The 13332-nt window shown below is 34.3% G+C and overlaps 1 protein-coding gene across 2 annotated transcripts in view; it reads right to left on the reverse strand.

The window, feature by feature from the left end:
• LRRC7 (leucine rich repeat containing 7) overlaps positions 1–13332 on the reverse strand; it is a 448351-nt gene that overhangs the window by 127138 nt on the left and 307881 nt on the right. For both annotated transcript variants that reach the window (XM_047084407.1, XM_047084406.1), the window contains exon 10: positions 9907–9979. In XM_047084407.1, coding sequence (XP_046940363.1) covers positions 9907–9979 — 73 coding nt within the window. The remainder of the gene's footprint in view (positions 1–9906; positions 9980–13332) is intronic.

The following is a 13332-nucleotide window of genomic DNA, read 5'->3' on the forward strand; positions in this document are numbered from 1 at the left end:
CTTGGTTGATAGACAATTTAGAACACAAACAACATTTACCAATGAAGTTCACCACCTTGCATGAGTGCAGTTCATGGTGCCCCCAAACAATTACAATAGTAACATCAAAGATCACTGATCACAGATCAATCACCAAAACAAATATAATAATAATGAAAAAGTTTGAATTACGGTGATAATTGCCAAAATGTGACACAGAGACATGACATGAGTAAATGATGTTGGAAAAATGGCACTGATAGTGTTGCTTAATGCAAACCTTCAATTTGTAAAAAATGCAGTATCTGCGAAGTGCAGTAAAATGAGGTATATCTGTAATAACTAAAGGGAGAGATATAAAACTTGTTTGGAGAACATTTAGAATGGGCACATAGTGAATGCTAAGTAACTTTTGCCATTATCCTTATTTTCATATATTGTAAAATAAATTTCATTTAATTTAGGCCAAGAATCAAGTTTTAGACTCTACCCTTAATTTTCTCATTAATATTTGGTAAGTCACTTGTGCTACTACATAATGCAAGATATTAACAGAAATTAAACTAATTCTTTTATATGGTGTTTATTAAATGAAACTCACCCAGTTTTTATACTAAATCCTACAGTCTAAGATGAAATCAGTCAAACTGTGGTGGAAACAGCATTTGTTAGGAGTAGTCAATCATTTAGAGATTTTACCCGTGAAACATCTATGTTAACTGATTTTGAACAGTTACCATCATTATCAAGATAATATACTTTTCATTTGACCCAATTTTCCCATTTTTCCAAAGTAATCACTGATCTTTCCCTTCCTTTGGACGCTTTAGGAAGTTAATTAAGTTGACTGAAAAGAAAATCTATAATTTTTTTTTATTATAGGAGAAAAGTACCACCCAAATGTAAAATTCTATTTAAAAGTATTGTTTTAAGTGAACGTATCTATAACCTATGAGTAGAAAATAGCTTTGCCATTGAAGAAGACCAGTAAAAAAAGATTCTATATGTGTTGCTTGGGTGGCTGAGTTGGTTAAGTGTCTGACTTGATTTTGGCTCAGGTCATGATTTTGTGGTTCATGGGATTGACCCCCTGTCGGGCTCAATTCTGACAGCACAGAGCCTGCTTAGGATTTCTCTCTTTCTCTACCCTTCCTCTGCTTGCATGTACGCTCTCTTTCTCTCAATATAATACATAAATAAACTAAAAAAAAAAAAGATTCTATATGCTTCAAGATAGGATACTGAAAGATTTTTTAACCAACAAAAAAGTAGAAACATTTCATTTATGCTGCATTTAGAATTTGGCGACAGCCCATAAATGGTCACAATCCTAAAATATTGGGACAGGGAGTGAAGGAGAAACTAGGCAGTAGAGGACAATGGCTCTTAAATGGAAATCATTGCTGGTTTTGTCCCTTAACTGGAATCTTATACAATCATAAATGAAATTCCATTTGATCATTTCTCTGTACTTTTCTCAATAACTTTTATTTTTTCTGTAAGGATAACTTGACCACTTCAGGAAATAGATTATAATCTTTTTCTTTTGTGTCTTAAATTTCTCTCGCTAGCTCCTTAGACTTTTCAACCAAATACTATGATTCTAAAAGCTTATCTCTGAGGACTCTGCTAAAAAGCATAGAATAATTTCAAACACTGCTTTTCTTTTCTTTTCTTTTCTTTTCTTTTCTTTTCTTTTCTTTTCTTTTCTAATGTTTTTCTTTATTTTTTGAGAGAGAGAGAAACAGAGTGTGAATAGGGCGGGGCAGAAAGAGAGGGAGACACAGAATCAGAAGCAGGCTCCAGGCTCTGAGCTGTCAGCATAGAGGCCATGCAGAGCTCAAACCCATGAACGGCAAGACCATGACCTGAGTGGAAGTTGGACGCTTAACCGACTGAGCCACCCAGGCACCCCTAAAACACTGCTTTTCTTGAGAGTATATTTTATAAGTTCAAATATGTATGTCATGGACTGAATGTTTTTGTCCCACTTCCCAATTCATATTTTAAAGTCTTAACCTCCAGTGTGATAGTGTTTAGATGTGAGCCTTTGGCAAGTAAATCAGAGTTAGATGATGTCTTTGAGGATGGGGCCCTCATAATGGGATCGGTGCCCTTATAAGAAGAGATGCTAGAGAACCAGCCTCTCTCCCTCTTTCTCTGTTTTTCTTTTTGTGCATCACAAAGAAAAGGTTGTGTGAGCACACTGAAAGATGGTAGCTGCTTGTAAGCCAAAAGAGGAGACCTCAAAATGAAACCTATCTTGCCAACACTTTGATTCTGGACTTCCCAGCCTCCAGAACTGTGATACATAAATTTATGTTGTTTAAGCCACCTAGTCTGTGATATTTTATTATGGTAGCCTGAGAAGACTAAGACAATATATTATTATACTTGCAAATCAGTATAAAACATTTTTCTAAGAACTTGATGTTATCATATTATTAATCATCACACAAAAGAACATAAACAGCAGTAAATAAATGTCTTTTTGATTATTACTATTAAAGCCTATTATAATTTATTGAAGGCTATCTAACAACAACCTCTGAGATGTCTCACAACAACCTCTGAGATGAATTATTATTTCTATTTCTCAGATGAAACAATTGCAGTTCTGAGATGTGAAGTGACATGTCCAAGGTCAATTAGTTTAATCAGTGGAGAAGCCAGGATTGGAATCTCTCTAGTTCCAAGGCTTGCAAACATGCCCCTCTGCCATACTGCTTAGGTACAATGAAAGAGATTAAATATTCTCAAAACATGATCTCAGACCTTAAGGAGCCTATATTCCAGTTGGTAGGACGTGGCAAAATAATGGAAAAGTTTAAATCATGATACAAAAGATAAATAAAGAACTTATATAACAAATGAAAAAATATCACAAGTTAAGAGTGTTCTCTACCTTATATATATAGTTCCCAAAACTTATCTGTCCATGAAACTTATCTTTGTGTCATACCTATTAAAATTCCCAATAATAACTGTTTTGAGTAATATAATTCAGAAAATGCTGGTCTACTTTGTAGGTGTACTAGAGCTTTTGATTTAGAAGAGGAAGCTGTAGCAGTCTGGGTGGGCAGAAGAAATAAGAATTAAGCTGTAAAAACAGTAAACGTATTTCTTGAATCCAAAACCCAGAAATGCAAATTAAATAAGTCAGTAATTTTTTACTTTATCAAACTATTTTTTTGAAAACATTTATTGAATATGTGCACTTTCTATTTATTAATACATTTAATTCTCACAACATTCTTATGAGGTAGGCATTATTATTATGATTTCTATTTATAAGGAGGAATCTAAGGCTTTGTTGCCCAATAACGAATCAAAGAGCCTGCTTTTGAACCCAGAAGGTCTGGCTCCAGAACCAAAGCTATCAACAGTATGGTAAACTTCCTCTCTAAGGCAGCTTCATTTTAAACTGGCACTTCAGGTAATTCTGATGCAGGCACAACAGATTCAGGTTTGAGAAGATAGCTGATAACTGTAAGCTGAATCTAGATAGTTGTTCTCAAACTTTAGCATATCATAATCCCCTAAAGGTCTTGTTTACACAGAGATTGAGGGCGCAACACCCAAAGTTTCTCATTCAGTAGACCTGGGTTTGTCTCAGAATGTGCATTTCTAACAAATTCCCAGTTGAATGAAGCTGATGCTGCTGATCAGACAACCACATGTTGAAAACCACCAGTTTAGACCATGTAAAAACTTGAATATTTATGTAAATGGATTTCAGTTTCATCCAGTGAAGTGTGCATGTGTGTGTGTGTGTGTGTGTGTGTGTTTTGTCTTTAATTAAAATTTTTTTTTAACATTTATTTATTTTTGAGACAGAGAGAGAGCAAGAGTGGGGGAGGGGCAGAGAGAGAGAGACACAGAATCTTAAACAGGCTCCAGGCTCTGAGCTGTCAGCACAGAGCCCGATGTGGGGAACAAATTCACAGACCATGAGATCATGACCTGAACTGAAGTCAGATGCTCAACTGACTGAGCTACCCAGGTGCCCCTGTCTTTAATTTTTTGACTAGAAAAACATTACATAATAGAAAAGTCAAGAACTACAGAGTATTTGAGAAAATCAAGTCTCCTTATTTTTCTCTATTCACCAGCTCCCGCATTCTCCTCCCCAAACTGGTGTACATTTCTAGTCTCTTATGTATCCGTCTATGAAACAGGAAAACAGAAGGAAGAATGTTTTTAGTGTTCAGGTACCTAGAATAAAGCTCACTTATTTTCTTGTGATAACAGTATAGTAAATAGACTACTGGAATTTACTATCTGGGGTATTGATATCATATAAGCTAAACATCGGGATCAAAGAACTAGAGAATTTTAGATGCAGGTAGAAATTATAAGTGAGGAAACTAAGCCACAGAAAGGTTAAATAACTTGTCCAAGTTCACACAGTAAGTGGCATAGCCAATATTCACATCCATGATGTTTGACTCCACAGGCAGTGCTCCTTGCACTATCCCTTAGGAATCTGAGGCCCATCAAGAAGAAAGGTCTTACTCAGCTTTGCTAAGTTACATAGATTGTCTGGTTTCTAATCCAGAAATATTTGTTTGACCATACACTGTGAGGGAATGACATTTTAAAATTTCCATTCACATTTTTGAGTTTTTATTGCTTTTTTTTAATTGTTAAAAATGTTTATTGATTTTTGAGAGAGAGAGAGAGCGCACACAAATGGGGGAAGGGCAGAGAGAGGAGACACAGAATCTGAAGCAGGCTCCAGGCTCTGAACTGTCAGCACAGAGCCTGACACGGAGCTCAAACCCACAAACTGTGAGATCATGACCTGAGCCAAAGTTGGAAGCTCAGCCAACTGAGCCACCAAGGCACCCCAACTTTTTATGACTTTTGACCAAGACAATGGAGCTAAGAAAGAGAGGGCTTAGTATGCAGTTTTTCTTACTATGGAAAATCCCTTGCCTCTACAGCAGTGTGACCCATTAAATTACCAAATACTATGAAATGTAGGATACAATTATCATATATAGTATTAAGAGGCATCATAGGTCAATTGACAGCTTAGCTATGAAATCTATTGACTTCTCTCAGCCTCAGTCTCTAACTGTTGTTGGGAAGATAATAATATACATAGAATGGTGTTAATGGGGACTTTAACTAAATAAGAATTGGGGTAAAGCACAAAACATGGTATCTGGTGCCATGTGAGTAAAAAAAAAGTTATTTATTATTATTTTCATTGTATATTTGACTCTTCGAGTGGCTGGAACTCCTAGGTACAATTTAATGTTGGACAACAAAAATAATCATATTTTACAAGTCATTTCACACAAAAGTCATGGAATCTTTTTCAACTGTGAAAAATGTTGAAAAATTAATTCTTCCAGCACTTTTTACTAGTTGGACTATTAAAAATGACCAAAGAGGAGCACTTAGGTGGCTCCTAAGCACTTAGTTGGCTGAGTGTCCAACTCTCGATTTCAGTTCAGGTCGCGATCCCAGGGTCGTGGGACTGAGCCCCATGTCAGGTCCACCCGCACTGAGCATGGAGCCTGCTTGAGATTCTCTCTCTTCGTGTGCCCTTTCCCCCACTAGCATGCTTTCTCCCTCTCTAAAATAAAAATAAAAATGAACAAAGATAAGTCTAACATATTGAAACACTCTAAGTGTAGAATGAGATTAACACTACAGCTGGTCATAACATTTCCAGGATTTTGGAGAGTTCTAGGTAGAATGTTTAATAATAAACTGCCGACTATTCTTTTCACAAAACACTTTTTGCATGTGATCTGGGATGCCATTAAATAACATCATAATCAAATTTCACCTCTAGCCTTTGCACTGAACCTCTGATGTATCAATTCTGAATTCCCTAAGAAAAATAAAACTATTATTATTATTGCTATCGTTATTATTTTTACTTCATACAGATTGCTTATTAAAGTATATTATAAAATTTTAGATATATAATATATTTTTTGCCATACATGCAAATTCAAATTATATATATGCAAGTGCTACATTGAAGTGAGAATATAAGTTAGAAAATGGTCTTGTAATTTTACTATACAAACCATGATGTGATATAAAACAGATACCTTCAAACTTGTTGGTCTTTATAGTCTTAAAAATTATTGATAACCCTAAAAACTTGTGTTTATATTTTTTATATCTATTGGTATCTACTATATAATAAAACAAGAATTTTAAAAATAATTATTATGTAAAATAATAATAAACCTATAACATGTTAAGATAAATAACATATTTTTATTCAAAGTAATGATATTTTTCTAAACAAAAACATTTAGTGAAAAAGGTAACATTGTTTTTATTTTTGCAAATCTCTTCAATGTTGGGTTTAATAGATGATATTAGATTCTCCTATCTGCTTATGTATTCAATTTGTTGTGATATATTGTTTTGACTGAATTGTGCATAAAAACATCCAGCCTCACACACATGCATAGTTGGAAAAGGGAGGAGTATTTCAATAGTCTTTTTGGATAATTGTGATTATTCTTTGATACTACACCAAAACTCGCCAAGTGGCTGTTTTTTAGGGGAAACTGCAATGTAGAATCTGAAACTATATCAATGAACTTTTCTTATTCTTCATACCAATACATTAAAATCAACTGGCCTATTCTGCATTTTGAATGGGTCTTTTACTCATGCCTGATCTTGTAACTCATGCGTTGGTTATTTGGAAAGCGTTGCTTCACTGAGTTGCACAGGTTTTCCAGATGTTGACACATTTCATAATACACTATCAACAAATTACGTTAATTTATATCATACTAGTCTTATCAGAAAAGCCTATAAGTATTGGGAAGCTGTCAAGCTCACAGTGGCAGATAGGAATTTTCCAAAATTCCAATTTTTGCTTGACAGCTCAAATTTTATTGTCAGTCACAAATTCTGTCAGTTGTTTTCCTTGAAGTGATGAGCTCACTTTGTTCATTTTTGACAAAATGTCTGGCAAAAACCCAAGTTTAAATAACCAGTTTGTCAGTCATTCTCCTTTTTGTTGAAGACTATGTCTTAGGTTCACAGCAAAAGTGAATAGAAGGTATAGAGATTTCCCACACACTTCCCAGTGGCTTATTTTTGTTTGTTTGTTTTTTCACCTTTTTTTTTTTCAGTCCATGTCTCTAATACTTTCCTTTTATTTTCCTTGAAACAATAATCAAATTAAGATAATGACACTTAAAATAACTAAAAAAAAATGAGCTTCTATGATAAAATTCTTAACCTTTATCCCTCTAAACCAGTAATCAACTTCTGAGTTAAATAGGCCCATTTATCTTTGATGAATATTTTTTCATACCTTCAAAGGCAAATAATTATTAATTTTTAAAAATTAAAATGCTTAAAAGAAGACTAAGTACGGAAATAACCTAGCATCCAAATTCACAGCTAATCTAGCATCCAAATTCACACCAAATTTACACCAAAAGTTGCATACTAAAAAAGCAACTTTTCTTTGTGTATTTTTAGATTATCCACCCTTTTTAATTTGTCTTCACAGAGCTAGGGTAATTTATTTATATATTTATATAAAATTATGTGAACATGAGTGGTAAAATATCAAGCATGATCTTGGTAGGCGTAAATGGATTTGAATTCAGTTTCTCCTGAGTATTGACCTAAAGAAGAAAATTAGTGCCTAAGAATATAATTATATAGGAAGAGTTGTTTTTTTTTAAAGCATCAGGCTGATAAAGATGATTACTTTTGTGTACCCCAAAGGAAAGTTAATTTCTCTCTATATTGGAGACAATGTGAATAAATGCAGAGAGAAATATATTGCATGGTATTAACATTAAAATATTAAAAATAGATGAGATTTTTAAAAATAGCTGAAATTTTCACTACTTTCTAAAGTTTGGATATTGGTATTTGAATTTAGTCAAATTGTTCTACTCTTGGATTTTCCATATCCATTTTCCATATCCATTTTCCATATCAGTGGTTACTTGCCAACTTGGGGTGAGGAGGGGAGAAAGAGAGAAAAGGGGACAAGAAACGTTTGGGATTGAAGAATATGTTTATCATCTTGATTGTGGTGATGGTTTCATGGCTTTTGATCTATTTCAAAACCTATCATATTGTAGATTTTAGATATGTGCAGTTTATTACATGTCAATTACACACATTAAATATTACTTTAAAAAAATTAATGTTTAGTTTTTTGAGAGAGAGAGATCAAACAGGGGAGGGACAGAGAGAGAGGGAGAGACAGGCTGGAGCAGGCTCTAGGCTTTGAGTTGTCAGCACAGAGCCTGATGTAGGGCTTGAACTTACAAGCCATGAGTTCATGACCTGAACTGAAGTCAGATGCTTAACTGACTGAGCCACCCAGGTGCCCCAAATCTCACTTTAAAAAATGGCCACTCTTCCCTCACTCCCCAAATATACCCAAATCTGTTAAATTATGGATTTCTGTAATTCTTCATACTGATGTGTGAGGCAAGATTCCTATACAATGAACTTACATAATTTTAGAATGAAGAGAGCCTATCAATTCCTCACTTCACACAAGTTATAAACAAAAGCACTTTCAGTGAAACATTGATAACAATACATATTTCTTAAAGAATCGTGAACCAAATGTTAATGGCAACATACAATTAGGAAGATATTGCTCTCAAATAAATGGAATATATTTTATCCTTAAAAGGCAATTATGAGGTCATCATCTTGAAGCTTTCAAAAATGCAAGCTAATAGAGAGTATAATGCTAGATGAAATAAGTCAGAAAAAGACAAATACCATATGATTTCACTTGTGTGGAATTTAAGAAGCAAGAAAAAAAAAAAGCAAGCAAAGGAAAAAAGAGAGAGAGAGAGACAGAGAGACAGAGAAACTAAGAACCAGATTCTTAACTATAGAGAACACACTGATGGTAACCAGAGGGTAGAAGGGTGGGGAGATGGCTGAAATAGGTGATGGGGATTTAAAGAGCGCATTTGTGTGATGATTGCTGGGAGATGTATGGAATTGCTGAATCACTATATTGTACACCTGAAACGAATATAGCACTGTATGTCAACTATACTGGAATGGAAATAAAAACTGAATTAAAAAATTCAAGAATAACCACATTAAAATTTGTAATAAAAATTTAAGAGAAATGCAATATAATTTACTACAAACTATAAAAATTCAATTGAACAAGCTCTGCACTTCCATTTGATTATTTAGTATTTCGTATTTATTTTTTCTTTCTTTATATTTTCTTTCAAATTTTTATTTAAAATCTAAGTGATGAATCACTAAATTCTACTCCTGAGGTAGAATATTGTTCTAGATTTTAGTGATTCATCACTTACTTACAACACCCGGTGCTCAACACAAGTGCCTTCCTTAATACCCATCACCCATTAGTATTTGATATTTAATGCTAGCATTGAAATAATAAAATTGGCATATGCCATTTAAAAAATGCATGTTAAACAGGTGTATATCTCTTTAGCTTCTAAAAATACATTGAACTTCCATAAATATCAATTGGTAATATAACTTTATTATGTTATTATAAGTAACCTTTACAGTACTATTATATAGCACTATTGCTATAAAACAATTACTAATATAATATATAAATCATTTATAGTGTAATGGTAATATAGACTACAGAGTTTATACAAATTGATTTGATTTTGTAAGACATATCCAAGTGAATTTAGAGCTTCTACTCAGTCAAAAACATCAAGCTAATAGTATCTGGGAAATTATAGGCAATAACATAATTGAAGATCTAGGTAATCCCTTTGCTTAAGAAAAAGTCATAGTTATTTCTTGTGATATTATATAATTAAATGTCAATGCAATGTTCAGATATAAAAGTAAATTAAGATAGTAGAAAATGTTTTGAAGTAAAAAATTTAACATATCGTTTTGTTTCTGGCTTAGAGGGGCTGACTGGTATGAAACTTTGGCACTTACTTTCCGATTGTATTGGGTAGTATTGTAAGTTGATTGTCATCTACTTTGAGAGTAGTTAGTTTTTTCAAAAGACCTAAAACAGAGAAGAAGTTTTATTAATACATAAGAACAGATCTCTAACAGAAAATACAATATGAAAGAAAAGGAATCACTTGTGAGGAATATTTGTCATGCCAATAGGCTGCACTCTGTTCATATAAACCTACAAATAAACCTACAAATTTGCATGTGCTCTAGTTTTGACTATCCAGTTGCAAAAACTTTACCTACATCAGTGGGAGTTCAAGTACATCAAAGCAGACAAATAAACAAAATGTAGGGCTCCATAGAAACTTAAGTTGACAGCAATACTACCACATTTCCCTTATCTATTTTGCTGCAAATGGACCAGATGAAAAATTTTAAGCCATCTGTGATTTAATGTATAATTAATTCGCAAGCACTAAAAAATAACATTTTTTATTTGTGATACAAATTAAAAACAAATCTGAATTAAGCCTAATGATCAACAAATGGGCACTGAGGTATTGTGATGCAGTGATTATAATTATGGACTTGGAAAATTACAACATATGACCTCATACTCTTTTTGTTACCACAAATCCTTGAACTTGGATCAGCAGAAAATACACAAACTTGCAATTTTAATATACCGAGTAGAAGTGGCCAAGAATTGAAGTTTCAACTATTTATATTTCACTGTCAGATTTATGCCTTCCATACCCTTACTGCCTACTCTATTCCCAGGGTTCTAAGGAGTAATAGCCACAGAGTAATTGAAGTACAACTTCCTTTACCCAGCCATAATTTAATCTTTGGTATCAATATGGCTTAAATAGCCAAAGTCCAAGGGCAAAGCATGGTTAATTTTTGTTTTATATTGGAAATATGCATATAAGCTATAGGCTACTTGTTTTGCAGAAAACTAGTTTTGATGGATATGGTAGGTTCCATGGTAAAATGTGTTTGGGAATTACTAAATTAAACAACATTAAACATATTTCTTTTTTTTTTTTTTAATTTTTTTTTCAATGTTTTTATTTATTTTTGGGACAGAGAGAGACAAAGCATGAACGGGGGAGGTGCAGAGAGAGAGGGAGACACAGAATCGGAAACAGGCTCCAGGCTCTGAGCCATCAGTCCCGAGCCTGACGCGGGGCTCGAACTCACGGACCGCGAGATCGTGACCTGGCTGAAGTCGGACGCTTAACCGACTGCGCCACCCAGGCGCCCCAACATTAAACATATTTCTTAAATGAAGTTTTCCTAGGAGCTTTTAATATATTAATGTAGCAATGTGACTCTCCAAACTTATTGCAGAATGCGTGTAAGTGTGCAGGGTCTTGTTCAGCTAGTGTTTGATGAATGTGCTTTGAAAAGCATCGCTGTAAATCATGCCCATCCACCTCAAATATTCTGAGGATTCCTTAAAAGCATAAAGTCAGAATATATTTGAAATAAAAACCAATTATTACACTTAAAATTGCAGTACCCTCAGTTACATATTCTGTAGAAGCACTCAGAATCTCTAGTGAAGAGAAAGGGTCTCACTGTCAAACTGCTGTGAGAAAATATCTACAAAATATCAAAACTTAATACATCAGCTTGTGCCCCCAGGATACACTGCTGAAGATAGCAGCACCTGGGAAAGACGACAATTCTCACTGGGGTAATTTGTCTCTGAAGTTTGCACACCCACTGCCATATTTATCTATGTTTAAAGGGTGAGTGAATCACTTCAGCTTCTCTAGTGTGTATGTAAAAAATGTCAACCTTGGAAATATGAAAGAACTCCTAAGCTTGTTCATCAACTGTGAAAAGAAAACAGGGGACGATGAATTACAGCTAAATTTTTTATGACTTGGTAGCCCTAATCAAATGACTGCACCTGCCCACCAATGGAGCTAGAAGGTGGTTGACAGTTTCCACATCACTTGACTGGGTCATAAGAAGTTTTGAGCTGGGTCACAAATGGCTGTGCAAACACCATGAAGCCAGGTTGCAAGGTATCCTTTAAGAGAATGACAGTACTTAAGTCTAAAAGTAGTGGTGAAAAAATCTTGAAGCATGTTAGGGACTAAAACCAAAAGGTTGATGCAACAAAGTTTTTCGAAGAATGGAGTAGAGGCTCTGACAGCTGATAGAAGCTTCTGCAGCTTTAAAGGTGGAAGCAAGTTAGGTCTCTTTGCTTAGTTCCATGTCTGTGGATTTAAAGGAATCTCACTCATTTGTGATGTGGCAACTTTGTCACTCACATATTCTATCTAAGAGGATGCTCTTTGGACAGATTCTGGAGCTTCTAAAGGAATATGGTTGTCTGTAGAGCAGAAATAGAGCATCAACCTTACCTTCATTGCTCATGACTTCCTCGGGCAGATAATTCCTTTACTGCATTTCTATATCATATCTTCTTGGGCTTTCTTCTTCTACTCTACAGGAATCAAAGGCATTCTATCTTGTTCCTTCCCTCTGTTTGGGTTTTTCCCTAATTCCCCACCTCTTTATCCTACACTCCCAACTAAGAAGTATTGAAGAGAAAGAAAGAGGAGGCCTTTTACTATGGTTTTAGCTACTTACATATAAATATATAATAAGCAGCAATGGTTTAAACATTAATATGATTTGTTATCAAAATAGCTAATATTTACATGACAGTTACAGATATGTAATAAAACTTTGAAAAACCAAATAGCTGTGTGCTCATCAAATCTGAGATTATAATAATTATCATATTATTATAATAGCTAATACAAGCACTTACTATGTGCCAGTTACTATCCTAAGCAATTCTATATATATGAATTCACTTATTGCTGAAAATAATCCCATGATGCAGGTACTACTACTGCCCCACTTAATAGATGAAGAAACTGAGCGCAGAGAGATTAAGTAGCTGGTCTAAGGTCACAAAGCTAGTAAGATAGAAAAGCCAGAATTTGAACTCAGGTAACTTGACTATGAAGTCTGTGTCCTTAACCATTAAGTAAAAAAGATAAATTATTTTGGAAAGTAAAAAAAAAAATTAATTAAAGCTCTCTCTAGAGGAGCAAAAGAGCCCCCTTCATTTTCCCTGGAACCAGACAAGGAAAGGGATTCAGCATGCAGGGGTTGTTGAGTAAATCACTCCATTCAAATACCTCATGGCTGTAGAACTAAAATAGATGTGAAGGAAGTAAAGATTTTAATTTTAGTTGCTATTCTCCTTTATTGGTACTATGGAATTTCTTATCTTTTGTTCTTTTAAATGTTGGTAGCCCAATAATGTCAAAATAAAGAAGACAAGATGCAATTTCCCATCAGAATCAATCCCAATCAGAATCTATGAATTCTTTTAGGGCCTGAGGACACAGCTCTCAGTCTCCTATCTCAGATACTTCTCTTGATCAAGAAGGGGATTTTTGGAGGGAAGTCAGCTATTGTACGTGT

This window comes from Lynx rufus, unplaced genomic scaffold (genome assembly GCF_022079265.1).
Source record: "Lynx rufus isolate CCGP_SWC_20201006 ecotype Redwood Valley unplaced genomic scaffold, mLynRuf1.p SCAF_2, whole genome shotgun sequence".
NCBI classification, from domain to species: domain Eukaryota; kingdom Metazoa; phylum Chordata; class Mammalia; order Carnivora; family Felidae; genus Lynx; species Lynx rufus.